This window comes from Acanthochromis polyacanthus, chromosome 8, assembly GCF_021347895.1.
Source record: "Acanthochromis polyacanthus isolate Apoly-LR-REF ecotype Palm Island chromosome 8, KAUST_Apoly_ChrSc, whole genome shotgun sequence".
NCBI classification, from domain to species: domain Eukaryota; kingdom Metazoa; phylum Chordata; class Actinopteri; family Pomacentridae; genus Acanthochromis; species Acanthochromis polyacanthus.
This window is the reverse complement of record NC_067120.1, coordinates 9607649-9634109: the sequence shown is the minus strand read 5'-3', so window position 1 is coordinate 9634109 and position 26461 is coordinate 9607649. Positions and strand designations below refer to the sequence as shown.

The window sequence follows — 26461 nt, the reverse complement described above, 5'->3', positions numbered from 1 at the left end:
CTCCCCTGAACTGCTTTAAAAAATGCATGACCCTACCGCTGGGCCAAAGTCAAACAAGGATGACCCTCCCCCAGATTCTTCAATATACCCCTTTTCATAAATTGCAAAATGTCCCTCAGGCAAATATTTAGCTGACATGGTCCAGACAGGTAGACTACCTCATTTCTTGGCAGAGCTACGTTAACCTCAACTGAGTATACCTTTCTAATACCTGGTGCTCTATATTGCAGCCATCCTTCACTCCACAAATAGCCTGATCTAAAGACAAGCTCTCTATAATGAACAGAGAGGAAATGTTTGCACTGGCCCATGGACAATCCTGCTGCCTGACGGAAATGAAGGGAAAACACTGAATAGATTCATAGGATTTGTTCGCTCGTGAAGAAACGCACAATTTCTGAATGTTTCTGAGCCTGGAAACCACCGACCTAGATCAAAGCCACATCTGCAGACTATCGCAACAAACACTGCCGCAATTAGAATTAATTCAGCAAATGCCAAGAATTCAAGTTACCTTTCTGGCACTGGTTGGAGGTCCAGCAGCGATAGTCGTTGTTGTCATTGAAGGACGTCCTCTGACAAATAGGGTTATCCTCCATGATGCCGGGGCAGACATTGTCGCACTCCTTCGCCTTCTTGTTCCCACTGATAACGTTGTTGAACCCAGCATCCATAATAAGAGACCAGTCCACCGAGTCCAGGTAGCAGAGCTCGGGGTTCTTCTCGATCCGCATGGCCCCTCGGGTGATGTTCCTCAGGTTGTACAGGCCAATGTCCTTCAGGCTGGTCATCTCGTAGATCACCAGGGCGTAGTTGTAGAAGAGGTTGCGCCCGCGGATGACGCTCAGGTTGGGGAAGAGCATGCTGAGGCTATCCAGGCCTGAAACACGAAACAGCAGCAGGTAGTCGGTGATGACCATCAGCTTCGGGAAGCTGAGGGAGCGGAAGACCTCCTGATGGATGTTGTTGGTCTTGTCGGTGATGAGCAGGATCTGCAGGTAGCCCTCCACCACCGTGCAGTTTTCAAGCCGCTTGAATTCACTGATGTCATTTCGGATGTCGAAGCTCGGACCACAGACTGGAAGACACAGAGAGACGACACATGAAGACGCACTGTCCTTCTCTTAATAGAGAGCAGAGCAGTTTTGTATTTGTATCAGAAAAGAATGTAGCACAAGTGTTTTGTGGGGAATGCAGCATAGATTAGCATGTGGATTACTTTTACCGAAAGATTTTAATTATAATAATCTTCCCAAAGCATATAATCCTGTTAGTCAAGATGGTAAGGCTGGTACTTTGCTGGCAGTATGTCATACATACAAATAACTCAGAGCTCTGAAAAAACACACTCAGTGCACTACAAGGACACCAAGTTTCTACACTGTATGAAATGAGTTAATTTGTTCTCAGTGTTCACTCAGGGAGGTTGTTTTTATTGTAACAAGGACGGGAGACTATGATCAGGGCCAGCTGAGGTGAACACATGTGTAAGTTAACATGTTGCTACACATAAACCCAGCATTTATCTATAAAAATGTTTTGTCCGTCACCTCAGATAACCCCAGCATTTAAATAAGCCATTTCTCTGTGCTCGGAAAACAACACTTGAAACCAGAGTGCCTGGAGCGTCCTCTGACACCACACGCACGCACAAAACATTAACAACAAAGACAGCATTTATTATTGATGACCATCAACTCTCCCTCTAATTGTGCCTATAAACTACAACATCAAGTGAAACTATGTCACGTTTTTTTAAAGATTATTTTTGGGCTTGCTGCCTTTTTTTTTTATTATGGGGGCATCTGAGGAGAGAGGAAAAGGGGGGAGAGAGGGTTTGAACAGAGGCCACTTACTATATGGTGAACACGCTCTAACCAGTGAGCTAGCAGGGTGTCTTAAAACTACAGGACATAAAACACAAGTTCTCAGTGTTCCACACTAATTGCCACTGCTAAATGCTACTATTTTAATGTGTTAATGAGGTAGAAATACCACGTGTGTGCAAACAGGTTTTGACAGAAAAGTAAAACGGAAGCAACGCAGAGTTCGCACTGTTTGCCTGCCATCATAGAACATAAAACATGGAAGAATAGCAGAAGGAAAGTGGGTCCAACAGGGCAAAAAAGGGGAGGAACAAACTGCAAACAGACACAAGATAAACTCTCAGTGCCATAATAACACGATGGAAGGACACAAAGAAAAAAAACCTGGGTTTCTGAACATACTTTGCGATGGCATCTGACCAGTAAATGCAGCTTCTAACATCGGTCTCTACAATGCATTCCACTAAAGTCACAGCTTTTTTCTGCTGTTGCTATTTGCAGCTGCCATTCGATAATAAAATACAAGGCAGCGGTTGAATGCTACAAAGTAAACTAAAGTTTTTATTTTGTGCAGCAGCATTCTGTAATTAACGCTCGTGACTGCAGACGCCGCTGCTGTTGCACAGAAAAAGTGTGCAGTCTCACTCTAAATGTAGTTTCAGCCACCTGTTTAAAGCATGTGTCAATTATTTTTACATGACTAACCCTAACAGGTTGAAGCAGATGTCCACCCTGCCTGGGCCTGGCTCTGCCAGAAGTTTCTTCCTGGTAAGAGTTAGAATTTTCTTCCCGCTTTTGATAAACAGCTGCTCAGAGGGAATTATTTAGATTTACTGGGGTTCTTTCTGGAATATTAAAAGGTCTTTACTTTGAAAAGTGTCTTCAGATGATTTATGTTGAGCTAAATTAAAGTATTTTAACAATGTATTCACTATTTTTTACTGATACTGTTGCATTTAGCTTACTATTTTAAGTTATTTTCATTATTTTATCCTTTAACAATTGTTCCTAAACAATTATTCATTTATTTGAACCCTTCAATATTTCCTGTTACTATTTCAAATGCTGATTTATGTCGAGTTAAATTGAACTATTTTAACAATGTATTCACAATTTTATACTGTTAATGTTGCATTTAGTGAACTATAAAGCTATTTTCATTATTTAATCCTTTAAAAATTGCTCCACAACAATTATCTATTTGAACCATTAAATATTGCTTTTAACTCTATGAAATGCTCATTTACAATTTTCACCAATAGCATTTAGCTGTTTTATATGAACTCAAATTTCTGTTTTTACAAATTCCTTGAGGAGCTCCAAAATCTTTCCACAAACCTCCACACAGCAGCAGCAGGTAAAAAGCATCTTAATCTGAAAAGTGTTTCTTCCTGTAAACTGCACGTCAAACATTTATGAAACAATAAATGATTTGTACAATGAGAGAATTGGCACATACCGCGGCCAACAGGTTGCATATTATTTTAAACCGTCTAAATGGAGGTTCAACAATCAGCACAGGAAATGCCCTGACATATGAGCTCCTTGGTTAAACCTGTTATGTTCTTAGAGAGGCTTAGGACGCCGTCACAGTGAGCGACATTGTCACAGTGCCTGTCCAATGAGACAAACAGACATGTTTTCAATACCAGCGTTTGATCCTTGTCAAAACATTGTCTAATCACAGCGAGGGGATGAAGCAAAGAGCTAAACTCTTTCTTGTCCCAGAATAAACACCGTACCACAAGAATTTTTTCCTCAAATAGGAAAATGGCCTTAGAAATCATACGAAAACACCTCTCTGTGCCATGTAGCCAACCAGAGGGTGTGTGCGTGCTCTCAGAACATCTCTGCAAGTGAGTTAACTCCACTTCAGCGCTGACAAAATAAGCCATGTTTGATGTGCTTTGTTCGAGCTATTCTGCCAAAAATAGAGGCCACATTGTTTATGGGGATGAATGGGCTATATTTGCTCCTGTCAGGGTGTCTCACTTCTCCAAATTTAGAACGGAAACAATTACTCCAGTAGAAAATAGTATTTGCTTTCTCCAATCAACACCAATGCCCCTGGGCTCCACTTGTGAGCCATCGAGCTGCATGTCTTCTTTGTTTCATTGAGAATTTTCTTCCAGCTTCTCGAGCAGCCGGAGAGAGAGGGAGGAGGGGTGGAGCCACTCAAATACAAAGACTAATTTGTTTGTTAGTAAAGAGAAACTCTAGGCCCCACTTCCTGATGAGGGCATTAATAAAATCAGGGGAGGGGGTGGAGGGGGCATCTGGCCAGGGAAAGATAAAAATTTCTGCCAGGCGTGGCTATCGGAAGGCCATCCTGCTGCGAAATCGTGACAGAGACAAAACTGCTCTGAATTAAATGTATTTCTGGGCGTCGTAAATGCCGAGCGGCTCTTCCTGAATGTCTGAAATTGATTTATAGTCCAGAAAAGGCTGGGAAAGGAAGGAGAATAAAAGAAAGCTAATGACACAAACCTTCTCTTTGTGATTTTCTTGTTCTACTCATTAGGCATGTTAAGTACCAGGAATTCCAATCATTTCCTTGCAAAAAGACTGAGAAGGACGTTGCCTCAAACTAAGCCTCCAGGCTGCTCTGATTCCAGCCAGTCAATCCATTTGTTGTGAAGGCAACAACAATGCTTAAATAAGATTTAGATTACCAAATCCTTTATTCATTCTTACATAAACAAGATAGATTTCAGCACCAGCGTCCGCACAGAGTGATAATCCAGCGTACATGTGTCTGTCTCTGCCTCCCTTGTGTCTCTTTGCTCTTCACACTGCTGAGTAAACACACATATCTTCACAGCGTAATGGGATCCATCGGCTCATGTTTATGATTGATAAACCTTGCCCCTGGCCCTCTGTGGAAATGTCATCACACAAACACGCACACACACCTGCACAAGCACAGGAAAACATGACCCCGCGGAAGGCCGTCGAATGGAGCCGAGGCTAACGGTCACTGTTTATCTTGACATCGCCTGAAATCTGATTCAGATCCAGTGAGCGCAAACCTGCATGTAAATAAACATCATCTCAGTCTTGGCTGACAGACGCGTGAGATTGAAATCTGGACACATGTCGTGCTGTTTATCAAAAGGCCACAAACTGAGCATTCTGGGAAAGCACTTAACGGGATCCTTTAGCAGACATCCAGCTGTAAACTGCAGGAAGGTTATTAGGGAAGATTCCTCTCTCCCGTCCCGTGCTTAGCTTCAGGGCAGGGTTTCTCTGCCGTTTCTAGTTTGGGATTTTTGGGGTCATAAAACTCTTGTAGCAGTTACAGTTATAGAGTTGTTAATGTGCCATGTGCCAAATGTAATACATAAAAAGATATATAAAACGAAGGAAAAGCATAACGACCTCACATTTGTGCTTTGGAATACGGGAGAAAGATGCTCAAAATTTTCATAGCAATAAATCTGACTTATGTGTTGCTTTAAACAATGCTTAAGATGACAAAGAATGTTTATGAAGTGTATCTGGTCTGAAAATATGCATCTTTTCAAAAGGAGATTGTTAAAGTGTCACTTATTGAACCAGGTACTGAAAAGCGCTAATTATTTACCAGGATTTTACATATTTCTTGTAGTTTATGAGCAACCACAAAGAATCTGGTAATAATTATGAGAGTTACATACTTGGGAACAAAAGCCACACAGTAAAGAATTAACTCAGTGAAACAAAAGACAAAGAAGTGAATACACGTGTCTTTGTTTGCGAATGATATAACTTCTCAAGCATTCTAGTATTTGTATCAAAATCTTCCCCTACAACCCCAAGCTCTCAAACATCGAGGGGAGCTGGTCACCATGCGGTCATTTCCCCCTGCACCTGCCACATCAACTGGCTGTAATCCGCAGCATACTGGAAGTCATCTGACCAGCGGTCTGGTGGGCCACTTCCACTCAGTGGACCTTCAAACACAGTGGCTCAGATATCACCAAAACCCCAAACAGTAACACTACACTCGCCATCATAACAACTCTCACACAAGGACTCCCCCTCACCCAAAATGAGGGAAGAGGGTGGGAGGCAGCAGACTCTGTTTACATGCACACTAGGACCATTTTGAGAGTGGCAGTGAGCTCCTTTTCAGTCACATAAATTGTTTGATAATGGATTAATGACTGGAAGCCTGCAGGAAACTTGAGGAAAGTAGAAGAGCTTAGTTTTAGAAGCAGAAAAAACCTTTGTGGTGATGGAGTTGTTTGTGTATTCAACCTTCAATGAGGGTCACTCCATGACCTTTCTGGAGTACTCAATGAGTAAAGAAGCAAAAATCTATACAAGAATAGAAAGTAATCAAACACAAATAAAGAAAATATGTCACAATCAACGTGAGATTATTTACATAAAATAATCAAACTTAGCACTATCAGTATCACATCCACTTGCTGCTTTTTTGATAGATTTTAGTGCTAAATTTAAGGACTTTTCTGCAGTTTTGTCTCAACAATCACACACAACCAGGTGATGATTACATGATTATCACTAAACAATGAAAAACATTTCTGGCTGAGATCCTGGAAACACCACAGAGAATAATCTTTGGCCAACGGATCCTTCATGGGTGGACTCTGACGAGCAGCTTTCAACTGATGTAGCGAGTGCCATCCATTAGAAGAGTTAACATTTGCAATCATCTCACAAATTGTACAATACTCCACGGGCCATTAAACCAAGCAGCCAATGATGATGTATGTGTGGTTGGCCAGAGACTGCATTTGAGCAAATCCAATGACGTGCCACTTGAAATAAAGCGTTTAATTAAGCATTGTAAACCTCAGCTGGCAGCCTGGAGGAGCTGTAGGACAGCAATTCGACTGCACTCTCACAAACTAGCCCAGTGACACACTTTCACATCCTTACTCAGGGGCAACGCCACTGACTCAGGCTGTCACGGCGAGTCCTGCCGCGGTGCACACAGAAAAGCTGCACAATAAACTCACACGAAAACACTCGCGCACAAATACACACAGCATAGGGCCGTGAACACTTGACACGCTTTTTTTCACCGGTGGGGGGAGGTGTGTGACAAGGCATTCCTGCATCCAGGGAATGGGGGGAAGGGGACGCGTGGTGGATATGTGACCATGGAGCTCCAGCCACGGGGTAGAGCGGGCCACCTTGGAGTAAAGTGACAGCACTCATATCTGAGCCACTCGCCCCATCGTGACATGTAGAACTGAGCTGCACTATGCCACACTCCAAAGGGAGAAGCTAGAAGGTGGGTGCCTGTCAAACACGATGCTCGCTGACTTTTGATTATTTATTCCGCCATTCAGGTTTTCCCAAAGCAACACGTTCTTTCATAAATAACTGAACGGGAACACCGGAGCGCCCTCATGAACAGGACAGAGGGTGCCTGTACTCGTACAACCCCAGCTCCAATGTTGCTGGTGACACATCTATTTATAACTCCAATAGTAGCGGTGCCAAGTGACGAAGTTAAGCGCATCAGTCTATACGGGAAGAGAACCGCTCCGTGCGAAACAGCAAAAGCCAATAAAAGCGTTCGCAAACTCACTCCTATTCCAAATCAACAAACCCAAGTCTGTTTCTCTTGCAAGTGTATTTTTGCACAATCTATTTCCAAACACCAAGTCTCTATTTCCCTCGCGCACGCTCTCTCGCTCGCTTTTAGAGACTTGTTTGCTGCATACTTGGAAGCCTTGGCATGGAAAGTTTACTGTGGTGAGAGTTAAAAGAGAGCTTAATTACATTTTATTGGTGTGGACAGATTATCAAAACGAACAGAGCAAAGAAAGTTTTCAACCCCTAATGGAGCTCTTGAATATCTGGGATTTTCCACTAAGTGATGATAGAAGCTGGAAATTCTGACCCCCTCTGCAGCCCAGTGAAGTAAACATCATCCACAAGTGATAAACTGGGTACTTATCTTGATGTTCTCCACAGTGTGTGTGTCACGGAGTTCTTTGTTCTGGGAGGCCTGATGTATTATACACCACAGAGCATCAAGATCTGAGGGCAGCTACTTGTCTCCCAGCCTCCAGCTGCGTTCGTGGGTCTCTCGCTGAGCTCAGAGAGGGTTCAAAGAAACAGGGCTGTGGTCGGACCACTGCTCAGTAAGACTGAATTAAGTTTTTTCATCTATTTGAATGCTAATAGAGGTCAGCCTCCACGTCTCCTTCCCATGTCAAGATGTCTCCAACACATCCACTCAGGAAACTAGTGAATTAGCAAAACGACTGTGACGTAGCTGCCAAACACACTCAAGTCAAGCCACAACATCCACAGACTCGCACAGAGGCACAGTCTCTGGGCTCAAGGTGAAAAGACGCACCTGGAGGGGTGTTTACCAAGAAACAGGCAAAGGAGCGGCTTCTGGATTTGTGAAAAGGAAATATCTCAAATGTGAAAAAAAATGATTAATTACTTTGACATTGACTGAAAAGTTAGGCACCTTTGTGAAATCTGTCATGATTTCTACTTGATGTTTATGTTGAGGGCATAGTAGATGGAGGTGGTGGTAAAATGAAATGCATTACATTTGAAAGTGTTCCTAATATTCTGTCCAAAATGTCAACAACACTTTTAAAACTAATGCAGTCCAGTTCACCACCTCCACCCTCCATGATCTCAATAATAAACACTGTATAGAATCATCACCTTTTTGAAAACAGCAACACAGAAGCAGAGATCATAGCAGAGCATTTGCACTGGAATGCATTAGATTTCATCCAATAATAAAAGTGTACAGCAAGTGTAGAGTGGAAGCCCAGTCTAAATTTACGATCACTGACAGAAACGCCTGACATAAACCTCATTTCTCAGCCCTGTTTATAGGAGAAAACTCAATGTAACATGTCACATTTCTTTCCCTCCGCTAAATATTTAGCTCACACACAAAAATTAGGAATTGCTAAATCATGTGTAAAATCCAGCTGGTGCTGGCTGGAGGTTCTGCAAGACGGATAAGGTGTTTTCTTTGGCCAAAAGCACGTTTAGAGAGCTGTCAGTGCAAAGCCGACACATCAACAACAATCAGTCACATACTGACCTTATATATACTGTATCATCGCCAGTGAACAGAGAGGGCAACCCTCATTGGCTCATTGATCAGCTGTTCTATTTTAGTACAGGCAAAGAAAAAAAAGCAGGCTGGACTGTGGCAGCTCACAGCGTTAGATAAGATTAGAGCAGAGGAATTTTCTAAATTTTAAACCATGAAGCAAAACTCTGAAATCAGCAGCAATAAAATTGTCAACAGCTAAGGACATCATTCACTATTACTGATGCACATTAACAAGTGGCTGATGACTAAATTCCATCACAAATTGACAATACAAGGCTCTCTTTTCATTCCTTACAGTAAAATATTCAAAGAAAAAGCATGGCAGATGGAAAGAAATTTTTTAACATAGGAGAAAAAAAAATCCTCATTTTCATTCTAGAGTTAGTCAGCATTTTAAAAACCATGTGAAGACTAAAGAGAAAAGGTTCTACATATTTTGTACACATATTTTAAATACAAGTGTCATCAATTTGTCAATCAGTGTAAAAAGATGAAGGTGTGAAGCTGGAATGGAAATAAGCGGGACTCAGGTGCTGAATTTTAAGGCTTGTCACTGCACAAATGCAACCAAATTACTATGTAGGTGTCCTTATATTCATTCATTTTCTTATCACAGTGACTATTTAGAATTCTAATCGTACATTTAACTGCTATTTGTGTGTGTTGTTTATGACTGCATGGGATTTTAAGAAGCAAAGGATCGCCTGATTTTTGGCTGTTCATGCGCAGCGACGCCACACTACGAAATGCAAAATGGCCACATGGTCGTAGTAACCTTCAGCTCTGCTCCCTGGATTCATCCTCTGCTTTCTGGATGTCTCGGGTCAAAATTCACGCCGGAGTGTGTTTAGAATTTTACCCCGTTTCGAAACGAACGAGACACTTTCATCAGATGGGATGATTTTGCGCGTAACGGTGCCTGTTTCTGGGTAATTGTGTTCACTCGTACTGACGGCAGCTGTACCACATGGTCCTCCTCAGCTAATATATAAGTAACATGCGCTGCAAGTTCACCGGCTTTGACGCATTCAGTCTGTATAAGTCCAAATATGACAAGTAATAAACCTGGTTATTACTGTCAGTAAATATAATGGTGCGTTTTTGCGCAAATTCCCCACAAGCTGGCACAATACCCTCTCTTTTTTGGGAAAAAAAAGGCCTCCCCCTGTTTGAGAACTAAATTTAAATAAAACAAAAAAAATAAATACTTACTCTCTCCATATGTGGACCATATGCAGATAGTGGAGACAGTCAGCATCAAACCCCAAATCAAGGTCGGGCTACCCATCGGTATTTCTGATCTCACGTTCCTGAACATAATTTTCACCTCCAAACAATTAAAAAAAAAAAAAAGCAGTGACAAAATAAAAATTATCAGCTTGTACACATCAGCTCCGTAGGTGAAGAAGAGACAGCCTTCACGTGAAGAAAAGTTTTTAAAAATGATAATAAATGTGTCTGTAGCCCACAAGGCTACCACTAGGCAGCCTGCAAATGCGTGGTCGATCCTGTGCCTGCGTTTGCTCCTTTGAAAAAATATGAATAAAAAGGTGTAAAAATGATGAGAAGAGGGAATTCCTTTGGGGGGAGATATTCTTAAAACAGTCTGCTATTTTTGCCAGTCACAGGGTACTTGGACGTTGGCTGGTATGGCACACAAGCCAGTGATTTTACTGGATAAATGATGGTAATCCCCATCTTCATTCTCCATCTCTTGGAAAACGGCAGTGCGCGCACAGTGCGATCAGGCCTGGTTAAAATCAGCAACACAAAAAAGAATATATATGAGGCTAAATGTTATTACTGGGAGCTTTTACCACGGTAATAAATTAACACCAGTGTCGCTCACAACAATCCCCCGTGTGTGAATGACTGTGTACGAGGAGGAGAAGGTGGGGTGGGGGCAGAAAACACGTCCAGATCCACAGGGGTGGTGGCTGCGAGGTTGAAAAATGAATGAAAAACCTTTTTTTTGCCTATGCCATTCAGCCAGCACAGGCTCTCGATCCCCACCAAGCAGCCGTGCCTCGCAACGAGAAGTCGTCTCGTTTTTTTTAACCAATTTCCAGCTCCTCGGCTAGGACTTATCTCTGCCGTCAGTCGGGATTTGCAGCTGAAAGAAAATACCAGACTTGTGCCACGCAAGAGAATGGGTCTCCAGCTCTCCAGCTAGACGACCTCGGCTGGGGTGGGAGGGAGAATATGTCCAAGGAGTTGCCCTTTGAGAGTGTTTTCTCGTTTTGCCATTTATCCGCGCACAGGAGAGAAAGCGAAAAAAAACGTAACTCCCGTTGCGCGTTGTATCCAGAGGCTGAAATCCTGCAGTTCGCCCTCGGTTAAAGCAGGCTGTGGGTCTCCGCTGCTCCGTTGAATCGCTGCTGTAAACAAGAGTCGGCTTCTCTCACACAGAAACACATAGTGCTACGGATAAGGTGGCCGGCAGCAGGGCGGAAAAACCGGAGCGGATTCGGAGCCGGAGATCGTCAAGCGCGCGACGCACCGAGCAGGATGCACACACCCCCAACTGGGTGTTTGTGGGAGAATGAAGCTCACAGCGTGTCGGTGAAGCTTTAATCAAGATAAATTTCAGTCTTTGCACCTTTAGAGGAAGCAAATCAATCTATTCCACTATCAAACCAGGCGAAATTTCAATAATTTGTGCGATTTAGATTGTTATTTTGTCGTTATTCTCTCGTTTATTTGAATCACATGACTTAAATTTGTAGGTTTGTGTCTCAGACTAAATATCTAGGACCAATTTCACCAAATGTGCAACACAACACAATTTCCTCTCACCAACCGGCAACCCATTTACCACCATGCAAATCCAGCAGGTCTCCAAGATTTATATTAAAATTATTGCACTGTGCTGATGTCTGGGTTTTACAAACTGGACACACATCTGAACTGGTGATGATCCAAATGGCACCTCATCTTGTTTTATTTTTAAATCTAACTCGGGTGTTATGTAATAAAAATTGTGTCAAAATGTCTGTTTTGTTATGAGTAATATTTTCGTTGACTTGACACAAATTCTGTAGTACATTTGTGCTTAATCAAACTATTATTCACGGGTGATTCCAGTGCACAAATACTGCTTGGCTTCTTATTAGATTAGTTAAATTAAATTTAAAATTTCCCTGTTAATCTGGGAACGTTTTACAAAACTATCAAATCCTTGAGATGTTTGTGTTAGACAAAGATATATAGAAATTTTGTGTCTGATATTGATGAAACCTTTTGACTGAAACAAAAAAGATCATTAAGAAACCAGATAGGAACAGAACTGATGTTAATGTTCTGTGAAACTTTCAGTCGACAAAATTATTTGTATTAAAGGTGAAAAAACTGTCAACATTTTAAGTGAATGCAGCAACTGTGGCATTTTTTTTTTAAAATTGTTGAGTAAAATAAAGCAAATTTCATCATAAACTACAGTTTATTTCTAGTGTTTATTTGTGCACTAGATTATACAGAACTTGTGTGTTTTGATCAAACTCTTTGGGTTGCCCACTACTTAATAATACTTGTTAATCATAGTGGGAAAAAAACAGAGGTACAGGTGAAGTCAGATTTTTTTTTCCCTACAATTCTGCAGTTACATTTAGCACACACACACACACACACACACACACACACTTACATATGTGTGTGTAACGTGTATTTTTCTGGGGTTACATCAAGGTCAGAACCTACTCTGGGATTTCTTTACACAAGTGAGAAGTGCACCTTAATATTTAATGACTTTTAAAACTGTAAATGTGTGTTGTTGCAAATCATTTATGGCATTCCCTAAGATTATGAAATCCTTTAGACATAATCTTTAGAGACCTACTCCCAGCAGACCGAAAGCATTTATAGGCTGATTCACTGGAAAAGTCTGCTACATTATTCTGTCAATTTAACACTGGAAATACAGAATATTCTAATCTAAATAGTAATCAGGTTGCAGAAATATCCAGTGTAAAACAATTCGATAATTATCAAAGAATATCAAACAGTGTCTTTACGATTATAGCACTTCTTGCTGTAGGAATAAATGGGACCACATTGAACACCATCAAGTGTATTTAGTGCACCGGAGCTGTACCATAGGTTACACTGCGCACCAGCGTCACAGGCACAAAGGAAAATCAGACATGGAGCTTCATCCCAGAGAGGACTGTCAGCTCTGAACTTATCTTTCATTCATCCCATACATGCAGCACAGAGCGCAGCGTGCAGGGAGACTCTGAATCCTGAAGCGTTTCATCCTGCTGTCTAAATCACATGCATGCAGGTGTATTCTGCTGTCTAGTGCACTCAGACTGTGGGCCATTTCACTGAAGCAAAAAAAAAAAAAAAAAAAAACAGTAATTATTTTCATCTCCCAGTCATATTTTTAACATCCAGTGACCACTTTTGTCACGAAAAAAGACTTAAATCAGAAATTCAAGGTGCATTGTTACAATCAGGATGAATATTCCAGCATTACCTGATAAGTTGTAGTTGTATTTAGGACTTTTTGGAGACAAAAGAAGGTTCTGGGATATAGATATAGACACAAAATAAACCAGAAATGCGTTAAATCGGAGGAGGCATTTATTTGCACAGAAGTGTAATCTTACAGGTACATGCAATAACTTATGTTACATGCAGGAGACAAGTGAAGTGTCAGAAACAAAACGGGATCAAGAATGGACGGAATACCTGTGTAACTGTGGGTGACTGGCACTGAACAAAACCTCGTTTTTTTTATTCACTTTAAAATTGAAGTTTGATATATATATATTTTTTAACTCATCTTATAATGAGATGGTTAGGAAAAATCGATATGCAACTATGCAAGACTGACACTGAACAAATTGTTTTATGTGTGAGTGTGCGTGCGTAGCTTTAAGGTGCAATTTTGTGGATTTCTTTCTTCTTCTTTTTTTCTTTATTTCTGTTTTTTGGGAGGGAGTGAGGGGGGAAAGTAGAATCACCATCTCATGACTCTGGTGAAGCTCCTTGTAGGGCCTTTCAGTGTTTACGTGTCGCCCTCTGCTGCTGCAATGAACGTATTACAGTTGTGATTTCAAAATGTGCAAAATACTACTAAACATAAAGTCAAGTCATTGCTTTTGAGACGACAAAAGGTAAATACTTTAAAGTGGTGTAAATATTGTAGGTAAAAAATAATAATAGCTGTCGTTTAAGATAAAAAAAAAAAGCAAGTCACTCGAGTAATTTAAATAACGCACAGAACTTGTATTTTGGCACCGTTTTAGGCCTTTTTCACACATGAACACACCAACACTGAGAATCTATGGAGTGCAAAGATTAGAGGCATCCTTCATTTTTATGAACACCTGCAATAACAAACCATCTATAAAACAGTAAGTGGATTATTCTGTCTCAAATCAGTAGGGGCCCTCTGCCTGGCCATCTTTGAATTGCCTAAAACTGTTGTTTTTATCATGAACTATAGGCATTTAAAATGGTATCTGTTAAATTTTGGACTGATATATCCAATACTTTCCCAGATTTTTTTTTTTTTTAATTGCCCATTAACCCACATTCAGCATTTTTTGATTGCTTGTTTTGGGTTTTGTTTGAGGCTGTGCTTGAATGACAATATCTGAGGAACTATTCAAAAATAAAAGCCTGAATTTTTCATTGTTTTTTTGTTTTTAAGCCATTGATTCAGAATCTGCAAGTAGATCAAATAATCTCTGATTAAGGATGAGTTGGAAGACTTCGAAAAGGATTAAAAAAGATAATGCAGACATCAACTAATGATATTTTCAGAATCATTTGTAGTTGCATGTCACAGGAATACAACACAAAACATACTGGATACTTTTTAATATGAAAAACTTAATCAAAATAATGAAAAAGGGTTATTTTCATAACTGACTGAGCAGGAATGACAGACTGTCTCACATAATGTTTTGTTGATAGCTTCCTAATGTTTTAATGCAGTGATACTTGTCAAAGAAATTACACAAAACTCTGTAACAGGTCTCCTCCACACTAAGGTTTGTGCTTATACAGTGGGGTTTAGAAAATTCCATCTATGGCCAATCATTTTTATTTATTTTACTTCTATTCTGAGAACCATTTTTGAAACTCCAGATCGCTTTTCAACTTGAATCAGGCAGTGATATTTTTGTTTCTGTGGTGCAACTTGCTCAATCAGTTAAGAAAAGAACTTTTCAAATGTTTTCTGACCAAGTATTTCACATTAAAAAGTCTTGTTTTATATTATTGTGAAATACAACTGCATGGGGCTCAGAAAATATTCTTGGTTAGGCTCTGCATCATCAGCGTCTTTACTAATGTGTGCTCAGAGATGGAATGTTTCATGACGGCTTCATTTTTTTTCCAGCTCACCCATATTCAGAGATCATTTGATCTGCTTGTCCAATTTTGTGAATTCTGAATCAATGACATGATGAGTTAAAAAAGGGGAAAAATTGTTGGTCTTTATCTTTAATATTTTCTGATATTGTCATTCAAACTGTGCTTCAAATTTCAATGTGAAAAATAGTCTGTTGAAAGTGGGTTGAAATGTTTCCTAATAAAGCGGTGGACAAATTTCTACAAAAAGTAAATAAATTCAGGCAAGTCTGAGATGGCCGAGCAGAAACTGTTCTAAAAATGGGATGATTTAAGAAGGAATGACTCAAGTGTAATTTTCTATTTGGATGGCACTTAAATTATGATCCCTCGAAAGAATAAAACAGTAAACACTTATACCAAAAGGCACCTCTTGTGAGAGTCTGAGGAACACTCAGGGTACTCAAGTACTGCATCTTTAACTGCTTTAAAGCTTTGTGCTCTCACCGCTTAAACAATGCAAAGAGGCAAAACTGCCTCTTAGAAAGTGTTAAACTGGCGAATGCACTAAAATGGCATCACCTGCACCGAGTTGGACTCGCTTAAAAAAGTTTGAGTAGACAAGACTATAGTTCTGAAATCTCAGTTGGAATTATATGTGACTCTACAACAATTTTTTTCCCAAAGAGACATTAGTGGTCAGCATGAATACAACATGGGCACAAATGCCTTCAAGCAGCGAATCCCCTGGGTGCATTTCTAGCCGGGGTGGACCCTTCCTGTATGTCATTCCCCTTCTCTCTTTCTCTACATTTACTGTCTCTGTCCACTGTATCTATCTAATAAAAGCAGAAATGCTAAAGAATAATCTTAAAAAAGAGTGACTGAATGACTCAGCTGCCTCAAAGACTCCCTCTCAGGATACCTGTGGTCAGAGATTGTGCAGGTTTAGGTACACTTTGAGGTTTGTACTTAAATTAGCTTAGAATTTTGTATTACGAGCACTATCGTCCTCATCGCAGTGGACAGGTATCTCATCTCCCTCTGTCTCTATTTGCTCTTCATACACTCGCAGTAAATCCCAGGATTGGGGAATGAGTTGTTTACTGAAACCCAGCTCCACCAGCCAGGACACGGCAGCAACAGATATCACAGAGGACAGCATGGCCAGAGTCCTGTAGGGGAAGTACTGCTTGATGACTCCGTTCTCCTCCCTCCAACCAGGGTACAGGAGGACGGGAGGGATCCCAAGCACTGGCTCCCCACTCATCAAACGCAGCAGCAGACCTACTATGTAGCCACTCATAGCACCATAGGTATTGGCACAACGGCAGTGCAGCACACAGACCAGCTGTGGGAAGATGATGCAGTAGACGAGGTCCCCGCTTAGTATCCAGAGAGAGAACACGCTGTCATCACCAAAGGCCAGGCCTGTTCCTGCCAGGCCCACCAGCAGCACACTAAGACGGATCACCCACTGCAACTCCCTCTGCGACGCCTGCGGGAAGACAAGCGGAAGCGGACGGTGAAAACTTTGCTTAGCGCCGAATCCAACAGTCACGCATGCAGTCACGAACACACACCTGCTTCCTCAAAGTCGTCTTGTATATGTTTTGTGTAAACATGGATGCTGATGACAGCAGCACAGAGTCCATGGAGGACATAACTGCTGCAGCCACAGAACCAACGCCTAACACGGAGACCCAGGTGGGTGTGAGGTTTTGCAGGGCAAGTGGCAAGATCTTCCCTGCATCCCCTCGTTCAAAAGGAGGAGGTAGACCATACCGTGTCTGGTTCCAGTCTTAGAGGTGAGGAGAGGAAGAGAGAGCAGAAGATACAGAGGCAGAGAAAGAAAGGAAATAATCGGATTGGGAAAAACTTTTAAGATTAGGGTGATGGCATTAGCAAATTAAAATAAAAGCAAAAATAAGAACATTAAGCACTGGGGAGGGAGCAGGATGCTAAATGTCTGTAAACAAGTGCCTCATTAAGACATGTCAACCATAACTAAGTGCTCACAAATACAAACACAACTCAGATTATTTATCATCCTATGACATTTCTCTAAGAGTGAACGCATATTCTAGCTAAACATACATCTGAGTGCTTGCATTGTGTACCTGCAGAAGCAGCCACAACTCCAATGACAACAGAAGGGATTCCCATTATAAAAATTGTCCCAGCCGCAGCAAAACAGGTGATCTGAGCCTGAACAGAGGAGGCTGCAGACAGGATTCTCTGGTATAGAGCTTGATATGCCAGTCCGCCTAAAGCCTACAACACACACATGCATACACAACACATGCTTCATCAGTTAGTAACCTCAATTTTGACAGATCAAACAACAGATATTCATCTAATGGCAGGAATGTTGCAGCTGTTGCATTAAAATATGCCAGTTCAACTGCTCTGGTACGATGGTTGTAACATCCTGCTGTACTTTTCCTCAAATGACGAGTCAAAATGTCTACAGTCAGTGAGATCACTCACACTAAGTGATCTTTGGTTTCAACTCGGTTTAGTCTATTTGAACTGCAGAGTATCTCATACAGAAACAACTCCATTAGTAAACAAAGCTGTTTAATGTGTCTTAAAGCTTAAGTGTAATTTGAACAGACCTGTTTTACAGTGATCATTTAGACATATAGTAGGAAAAGCACAGATCTGAATAATAAAACTAACAATGTCTAAATTTCATTAACTGCTCCACTTTCAGGGACGTAGAATTGTGCATACTGGCTCAGTGTCACAGTGTAAAGCTATACGGGGACACAAATTTGCATGTGGCTTTAAAAATGCACATTAACTGGAGGTAGCAAGTCCAGATTTTCTGTTAGAGGAAAGCTGTTGTCAATCTATAATAAAATTTCACATTTAGGAAGACAGATGATCCATGCAGTTACAACATTACCTCGTACCTCAGTACAGCTGTAATAAATCAGCTGGCAGCAGACACAAAGACATCAGACACAGGGCATAGGTCAAGACAAGCCATAAAGTCTACTGGTGACAACTTCAGACGAATGACAAAGTAAAGGGAAACCTGAAGCTGTGACGTTTACAGTTTGGGTATCTGGTGCCTTTGCGATGCTGTTCTGATCTGAATCATGTGCTCTGTGGCTTTGACAGTCACCAGATCTCAACCCAATCGAACACCTACGGGAGATTTTGGACCTGTGTTTTAGACAGGAGAGTCTCAGAGACTTAATGGATCACTGCCAAGAAGCCCTGAAGCTGTTCTGGTAGCACGTTGTGCTTCAATGCACTACTAAAACACTTTATGTTGTTTTTTCATTTAGTCTGTCACCCATCTGTAGGTTAAACATCAACTCCTTGCACATAAATTTTAAAGGCCTGCAAGCTTACAGGGTTTTTACAGATAAGAATTTCCTAACTGCATGACAGAAAGGGACACAAAATTAGTTAAAATTTTGACCAATAGCAGCACGTCATCGGTCCATTTTCCAGCATCTGCCAGCTCCAGCTCCCCTAGCCAGGCGTGTCCGCTTGATTGGTTGAGGTGGGCCGTTGGTGTGATGTCAGTAACTGCAGGACTGAGCAACAAAAAAGGAATACAGAGCCACTGAAATAGAAAAAAACAGCAGTTATAGCAAAACTGGGGACATGTTTTTCACTGAATTGATGATTTTTTTTTAACTGATTCATTAGCCTGGCATTATTTCTCTCATTCTGTTGCACTCCTCCTATATTTATCTCCGCTTTATTTCTTACCAGGCTGACAAAGATGAAACACAGCTGGATGATATCAGTATATGCCACCGAGTAGAGACCTCCCAGGAAAGTGTATATGATGGAGACAGCTGCCGAGATGACGATGGAGATGGCAGACGACAGCCCGAGAATTACGCTCATTGTTCCTCCTAAAAAAGCACGTGCAACATTAAATCAGAGATGACTTAACATGATGATACTATATACAATGTCTGACTGTAATGTGGTAGTCTGACAGAATCAAATCATTAATATTTAATGTTTAATTGTGGCTCGAAGAGTTGACTTGCCCAGAGCAGCAAGGATGCAGGCGACCCACAAAATATCACTGACTAAGGCAGGAAGCAGGAGTGTTGCAGTGAACACGTTGCCATAGCGATTCTGAAATGGGTCCAGCATGGTCACGTAACGCTTCGACCTCATGGGTTTGGCAAAAAACAATCCTCCTTAAAAAACAAACAAACAAGAGTATAGAAAGAAAACAAGTGAATAGAAAATAACACTTCTTATACTTTGTATAGTTTAAATGAACCTTAAACAATTGGGAAAAGAAACAACTTAGAAACAACAGCAAAATGTTTCCTCCCACAGAATAACAACAAGATGAAGTTGGAAATATATTGTCCGAAGGTGTGATTATGTACGTATATAGATATCAGATAGAACAACAGGCTGAGGGTGTATGATGTGGGAAAATACAAATAAGCAGATTTAACCTATTGAACTTCTGCTGACAAGTTGTCAGTGAGAAGGTCTCAGACACAAAGATCCCATTTCTCTGCAAGCAAAACCAAATTTTTTATATTATAGTAGGCACTATCTATTCTATTGTATTCTATTCTATTGACAAGAATAAATCCTCAGTTTGTATTCAAGGTTAAAACATCAGCTACTTTATCTTTTTTTTGCTGTCAAATTTAATAAATACTGTTTTTTTTTATTTTTAAAATTTCATTTTGTAATGAAAAGCACAGTAACTTGCACACAGCATTCTTCTACAACAAATAAACAAATACAAACAAAGCAACATTTTAGCTAAAATCCTTACATAGGACTTGCATAACAACACTGGTAAATCACTTCTGTGGCAGCTGTAATACATCCAGTGCTATGATTCATCTGTGTTAGAAGCTATATTGATTGCTACTGCCTCGATGCCCTGCCTAGCTACTCTTCCTCCTGATAACTGAAAGGAGAATGGCAGTCGGACCTTGAAGTCAGGCCTTGCGTGAACTCATGAGTATGAAAGGATGAATGACTGGGCTTCTCTTTAGATGCTCTCGTGCTGAATGCAGACTTACAGGAGCAGCTGTGTACCTGTAAAACAAAGCCTTTATTATATATTCCCCCGTGTCTGACACCAGCTTCTAACAGATCTTTTTGGTCAGGGGGCCTCAAATGAGTCTGAGGTCCTGTTAGCATTGTGTGCTGTCGCACATTAGCCTCACAGAAACAGGAAACCCTGACTGGTTTTTAAATACGACCCTTGTTTGTCTACACAGATGTGCAGACTGTCAGCAATCTATTTTTATCAGATAATACCTTAACTGGCTGAGAAAACACATCTCTGAAACTTCCTTTTAGTGTGAAGCACGTTGGCTCGACAACAATTCAATGTCCTCAGTATTGAAACCGTATCAGCTATGTATATTTCACATTTATTTCCATGAATCTATGCCCTGTAAATTGCCTCTGCATTAGTTTTGGTGTTTTCTTGACCAAACTATTGCTGAAGAGTATAAGGAAAAGTATGGAACACGCATCCTGTGTTACAACCCAATCTAACTAACCCGAATGAAGATAAATTTGAAGATAAATCGTGTTTATATTGTGCAATAACCACCACATTTTCTTCTGCTGTGCATTTTTATACAGAAGCTGCTTTTGTTTTGGCTACTTACCCAAAAACAAATTGATAACATATGCAGGAGGACCAATGGCCCAGATGAGACCTTGAGTAGGAGTATAAACAGCCTCAGCGGTTCCCATGATGTAACCCCCTCCAACCCAAGTTGCTAAAAGCAAAGCACAGAAAATAAACAAGTCAAGAATGGATTAACAAAACAAGAGGAATGGAGCATAGAGTACACACGATAATTACTGCTGGCACATATAAAATTCGAGGTCCTACCTGTCATGGTGAAAACCCCGACCAGGGCATTGATGTTGCGGCCACCAACGATGGTGACTTCGCTCTTGCTGTCGGCACATGTCTTCTCCACTTTCTTGGATTTCCTGGAGCCCCAGATTCCAATTACCAGGATGAAAACATAAAAAACCACCACGGCCACCAGTCCAGGGACATCCACTCCCATGATTATCCGGTTACTCAATAAATCCACTAGTCATTAGTTGCCCTGATAAAACAAACACACAAACCACAATGAGGACAAAAAAGTAAACACAAAAAGCAGCGGTTAGTGCAACATGGGGGCTGCGCTCCAACCAACAATAAGTCTAGATTTTTAACTGTGATGTATTTTCCCACAACTCGGAAGCACCACTGTGTATCTCATCTTGACCTTGACATGGAATGAGCAGAGTGGAAACAGACAGACTGATGTTGTTGCTGCTGTAGGTGAAGTTTTACAACCTAAACCATTTCCTGTGTTACCTGTTTCTGGCTGTACCACATAAATGAATTTCATCTTGTGGATTTTGGTCTGATTGCATCATGAACACACAGCATTCAGATAGCTGAATAAAAAAGGTTTTCACTCAGGAATGCTGCTCATCAAAAACAAAACATCTAACCAGTGTCTGGCTATAAAGGACCCTTGTGAATATTTAACAAATTTGGCTCCCCTGGGGGAGTGCGTAGTTAAAAGTTTCCACATGACTTTTAAGATGAAGGTTTTTCTCACCGGGATTTAGCCTGTCTTCATCACAGTACTTTTCCTGGCAGCGGGAGGGCCTTGAAACAGTATCAGGCCTTCTTTGCCATACAAAGAGGGTCTGTGCTAGTACTCACTTAAATAAATAATGAATTCCTCATTACTCAGATCTATTATATTACCACGTACTCAGATCATTGACATTTAGACATGGTAAAGCTAAATTGTAAGGGAGTAGATATCTAAATTTAGTGGCAGTGTAATATTCCCCCTCGTGTCTAAAAATTTTGCTACTTTAAAATCAACCTAAGGCTGCCTAAGTGAGTTCTAAATCCATAAATACGTCACATATCATTGTATGGAAATATAATCGTCATTAAATTACTGTTTGCCCCAAAGAAGCTAATTCCGGGTTGCACATCACTCTCCCGTTGCTATGATCACTTATAGGTACAAATAGTTCAGGCTGGACATGTTTCTAGTGTTGTGCCACAAAATGATCGTCTGCCAAAAAATGATTGCAGCCTGTTAGAGCAGTTATCACTTAATCACTGCTGTATTTTAAAGATAACAGTCTCTAAGACAATTCCAAAAGAGACAGTTCTTTATTTTATATATAAAAGGCAAACTTGAATCATGTTAATTGCAAGCTCAAAAAGAATATTAGACAGACAATAGCCTAAACACCGAAAAAAATACTATACGACTGCCTGTACATATATTAAATGTCAGGTCTGTTAACGCTAAAAACTGTGACAACAGTGAAGTTTCCCAAAAGACACACTTTTGCTGGGACCACAGAAATAAAATGATATGCATTTGCACAATATAACTGTTTGATCCACATAAAAGCAGCTGTACAACACAGCTTTAGCATTAAGCACACTCAATTTTGGCACATAATCGCTGTTTTGTGTTGTAATGATTGTGGCAACTTTCTGCAGAGTATTTCTGTCTGACAGTGTCCACGCAAGACATACACACTATCTTTACCATAAATAATATATAATTTAAACATCTAGCCCATCCTTTCTATCCAACTACTTTTTTTTTAAAGCCAGAGTGGTAAATTCACCTTATCGTTGCTGATGGAGCTTAACGTCAGTCAGAACAGCATATTAACGTGCAGGAAGTTAACATTAAATCCTCTCTAAATGTTCTTAGCATTACGGGAAACCCAATGGATAAGATGTGTTCGTTTATTTTACAAGCAGAGAAGCTGTTGTAGCACAGAATGCAGTCACACTATCTTAAATTATTATTATTCATGTCAAAACCACCAGAAATAGCATTGCAGATAAAGGATGAAGGAGAGAGTTTGTGGCACTGACAAGGTCAAACTTAGAGTGTTGTGGTGAGATTTTCATTTACTGACTCACTCACTTATATCACCACAACAGAAAGAACTTTCACAACACTTTATGAATCCATCGATCCATCCATTATTAATGCACCGCTTAATCCTCTGCAGGGGGTCTATCCCAGCCGACTCAGGGTGAAGGAAGGGGACACCCTGGACAGGTCTATCTCAGGGCTACATATAGAGACAAACAAGCACACTCACATTCACACCTATGGACAATTTAGAAGGATCAATTAAGCTTGGCATGTTTTTGGACTGTGCGGTAACACAGCTGGATCTTCTAGCTGTGAGGCAAAGGCGCTAACAGCTGACTCACCATGTATCCCTCTATGAATCTAGTTTAAATTTCCTTCAAAAGTCTACTTTAATTGCAGAAAATATACCATGAAACATCTAAATAATTTCAACTTCCCTCCTCTCATATTATATTCTGTCTAAAAAGTAATTAGTGAAGCGGCTTTTAGTTTGTTCCAGATAAAATGAATAATAATTTGCATGTACTTACTGGCTGTCAAGTTGGCTGCTTTGATTTCAGCTGAATAATCCACCAGTATGGTTTGTCGTGGTGTAGTGTTTTAAAGATCCTCTGTCATGCAGAAGTCGCTACTCTGCCTTCAAGATAAGGCTCTAAACTTCCCTTTCATGATAAAGCTTATTGTTATGGCGGCTCAGGTCACCTTGACCCATCCCTCAGCTAGTCAAACTATTACCACTGAAGGACTTTCCATAATGCAAAGAGTGCTTCCCCTCTACTCTCCTCTCTTCCTGTCTCCATGCATTTATAGGCCACCGTTGCATGTCTTGAAGTTGTGTCTTCTCTCTCACACAGTGGGTATGTTTTTGTTCCTCTCTGCAGGTATCTCTGGCTCCAGCGCTGCATATTTCTGACCTGCTGTTACGGGCTCCACCATCCTGCCCAGTGTGTGTTCTCCTTTTGTTTGCTATCTGCCAGTTTCTCACCACTATCCATTTCTCTTCCATCCTCCCCTAACCCCAACCAGTGGAGGCAGATGGCGGCCCTCTCTGAGCCTGGTTCTGGGGGAGGTTCATCCTTTTGAAAAGGGGCTCTTTTCTTTTCTTTTCATTGTCACCAAATGCTTGTTCAAAGAGAATGGCAGGATTACTTGGTTTTCTCTCTGTACTTTAATATTGTAAGACCTTGATCTGACTATGTGAAGATGCTGTGAATCTGTGCTCTTTGTGTGAAATTGAATTGGATATAATTTGAGCCACCATTTCTTCATTCCCTAACAGATTTGGCTCTACTGACCTCTTTGTAGAGCTTACAGGTCACACATACAACAATCTGATGCTGGTTTCTTGGATGTTATTTCCGTAGGATGTGGGAAAGTGACAGGATTGGTCAAAATGGCACGTGACTTTTTTGCAATGCCTCACGGGGAATGAGTAAGAACAGATTACAGAGGCTTAGATTAGGAAGCGGCTGTCCAGATGCGCCTACATCCACATTTATCCGACGTCATTTACTATCACGATTTTTTTAAATATATACAAAGATATACATATAATTACCAAACCCAAATGAGCCAACAGAATCCGGTTTATTATAATGACCCAGCCCGATTCTGTCAGTCTAACCAGGAAACGCCAGAATATTAAAGACAGTAAATTGTGTCCACGTGTGGTGACCTTACCTTTCTGTAAGAGAGGAGTGCTTCTTCACAGGACCGCTGCATCGGAGAAAGGTGCATAACGGTATTGTAAAACCTCCGGATATTGTTACTCCGGCTCTGCGTCGCGTTCAGAGCCGCCACAGTGTTGTTCACCAGAGCCGGCGGCGCGTTTGGTTCGATGCTGAAAAACTCGGTGGCTGCTCCTGTCCGTGTCCGCTTCGACTGACTTCGAGAAGACGCACAAATCAAAAGGAATATGGCAGCAAATGTCCCGCAGATCCAAACCCCTCGCAGCGAGACAGCCGCTTGGAAACAAGTGCAAACCAGATGAAACGTTTTCACTTGAACGCACCCCAGAGATGGGCGGCGATTCGACGCACCGTTACCTAAAGTAGCCGGGATGATACCAAAGCCCTTGGAGAGGCCTCCTGTGGACCTTATCAGCACAAGGAGAAACATAAAAATTCCCAGTGTAAAGCCTTAGTGCCGCTGCGTGTTTACGATACAGAAATGTGATCCACGACCGTGTTTGCACAGGGATGCGTTGAGCGCATTTTCCACGGGGGTAGATTCTGTCACACAGGAAATGCATTCAGTTGTAGCGTAGTGTATATGGCTAATATCACGACCTAAATAAAATGTACGATAAACTGTATGACGTTTCACTTATAAGGAAGAACACTGATGAGAACATCGGTCAGACACGAAACGCGGAATTATTATTTTATGCGTAATGAAAGGCTTGTCTTCATAATAATAATACATCCTTAGATCCACTGATGAAGCTCTAACTTCAATAGAAAAAAATCCACCCGAAAAACCAGTAATCTGGGACAATGATTTATTTATTTTTACCGTCTGATTATAGAAGTTCTTTGTGCTTTGCCACGTGCGTAAATGCGCAGACCAGTCCCAATTTACAGAAGGAGGAAGGAGGCAGACTCAGAGTCAGCTGTAGCTAACGAACAGGAAAGAAGCACGTCACTGAGTGATCTGTCACTGATGGCCTCGACGTCTTGTGCCCAGCTGTTAAATGTTTGACTGGAACATTTTTACATATTCGTAAATGCTGGATTTGTCAGTAAGATATTGCTGTCATTGAAAGAAAATTCTCACCATTTAAATGAACTCTCTTATTGAATAAACATATCGGTCTCAAATTATGCTCAAAGCAGTTGTTGATTTTGACTTTTCTTTAAAAAAAATACTGCAATTGCAGAAAATGTAGCTCTGAAATTAAGCTTAAGCATCTAAATAATCCCCAAATATTATCACTGCAGTGCCTGAGGTGTCTTTCTCTTCAGCTTTCTTTCACTCACATTATATTCCGAAGTGTGAATGGTTTTTAGTTTGGTGAAAATAGCAATGGACCAGTGTTTCAGCTGGGTGGAGTATATACACCTGTATGGTTTGTTGTCGTTTCACAGGTCTCCCGTGGTACAAAAGTCCATCTGTTACCTTTGAGATAAGGTTTCAAACGTTCCCCTTTGATAAAGCTTATTGTTGTGGTTGCTCAGGTCGCCCTGGCCCATCCCCTGATATGACAGGCTGCTGTCACTTGAGGAAATCCCTCAATGCACTGAGCAACTGTACTCTTCCCTCTTTACTCTCCAAGTTCAAGTTCAAGACCTTTATTTGTCAAGAACACAAATATACACATAACGTGCAGTGAAATGTAATGAGCACCTGTTCATAGATAGATAGATAGATAGATAGAT

General features: G+C 40.9%; 2 protein-coding genes across 4 annotated transcripts in view; both read right to left on the bottom strand.

Annotated features, from left to right (window-relative positions):
* Positions 1–11317, bottom strand: part of igf1ra (insulin-like growth factor 1a receptor) — an 81299-nt gene extending 69982 nt beyond the window's left edge. The window contains exons 1-2 of the mRNA XM_022211226.2: positions 10093–11317; positions 515–1078 (exon numbers count right to left, since the gene is read on the bottom strand). Coding sequence (XP_022066918.2) covers positions 515–1078; positions 10093–10198 — 670 coding nt within the window. The 5' untranslated portion in view covers positions 10199–11317. The remainder of the gene's footprint in view (positions 1–514; positions 1079–10092) is intronic.
* A 2126-nt stretch (positions 11318–13443) lies between these two features.
* LOC110963043 (high-affinity choline transporter 1-like) lies at positions 13444–25350 on the bottom strand. 3 transcript variants are annotated; one of them, XM_022211224.2, is made up of 9 exons: positions 24765–25350; positions 21044–21269; positions 20814–20927; positions 19203–19358; positions 18913–19061; positions 18617–18763; positions 17301–17454; positions 16764–16981; positions 13444–16678 (listed from the first exon to the last, which is right to left on the bottom strand). In XM_022211224.2, exons 2-9 carry the CDS (start codon positions 21225–21227, stop codon positions 16163–16165), a joined length of 1638 nt encoding a protein of 545 aa, XP_022066916.1. In that variant the 5' UTR covers positions 21228–21269; positions 24765–25350; the 3' UTR covers positions 13444–16162. The 3 variants fall into 3 exon arrangements, with proteins under 3 accessions (XP_022066916.1, XP_022066917.1, XP_051808171.1); XM_022211225.2 differs by lacking the exon at positions 24765–25350 and adding an exon at positions 23615–23902; XM_051952211.1 differs by lacking the exons at positions 21044–21269; positions 24765–25350 and adding an exon at positions 20123–20229 and having other exon boundaries at positions 20814–20926.
* Between the last annotated feature and the right edge of the window lie 1111 nt (positions 25351–26461).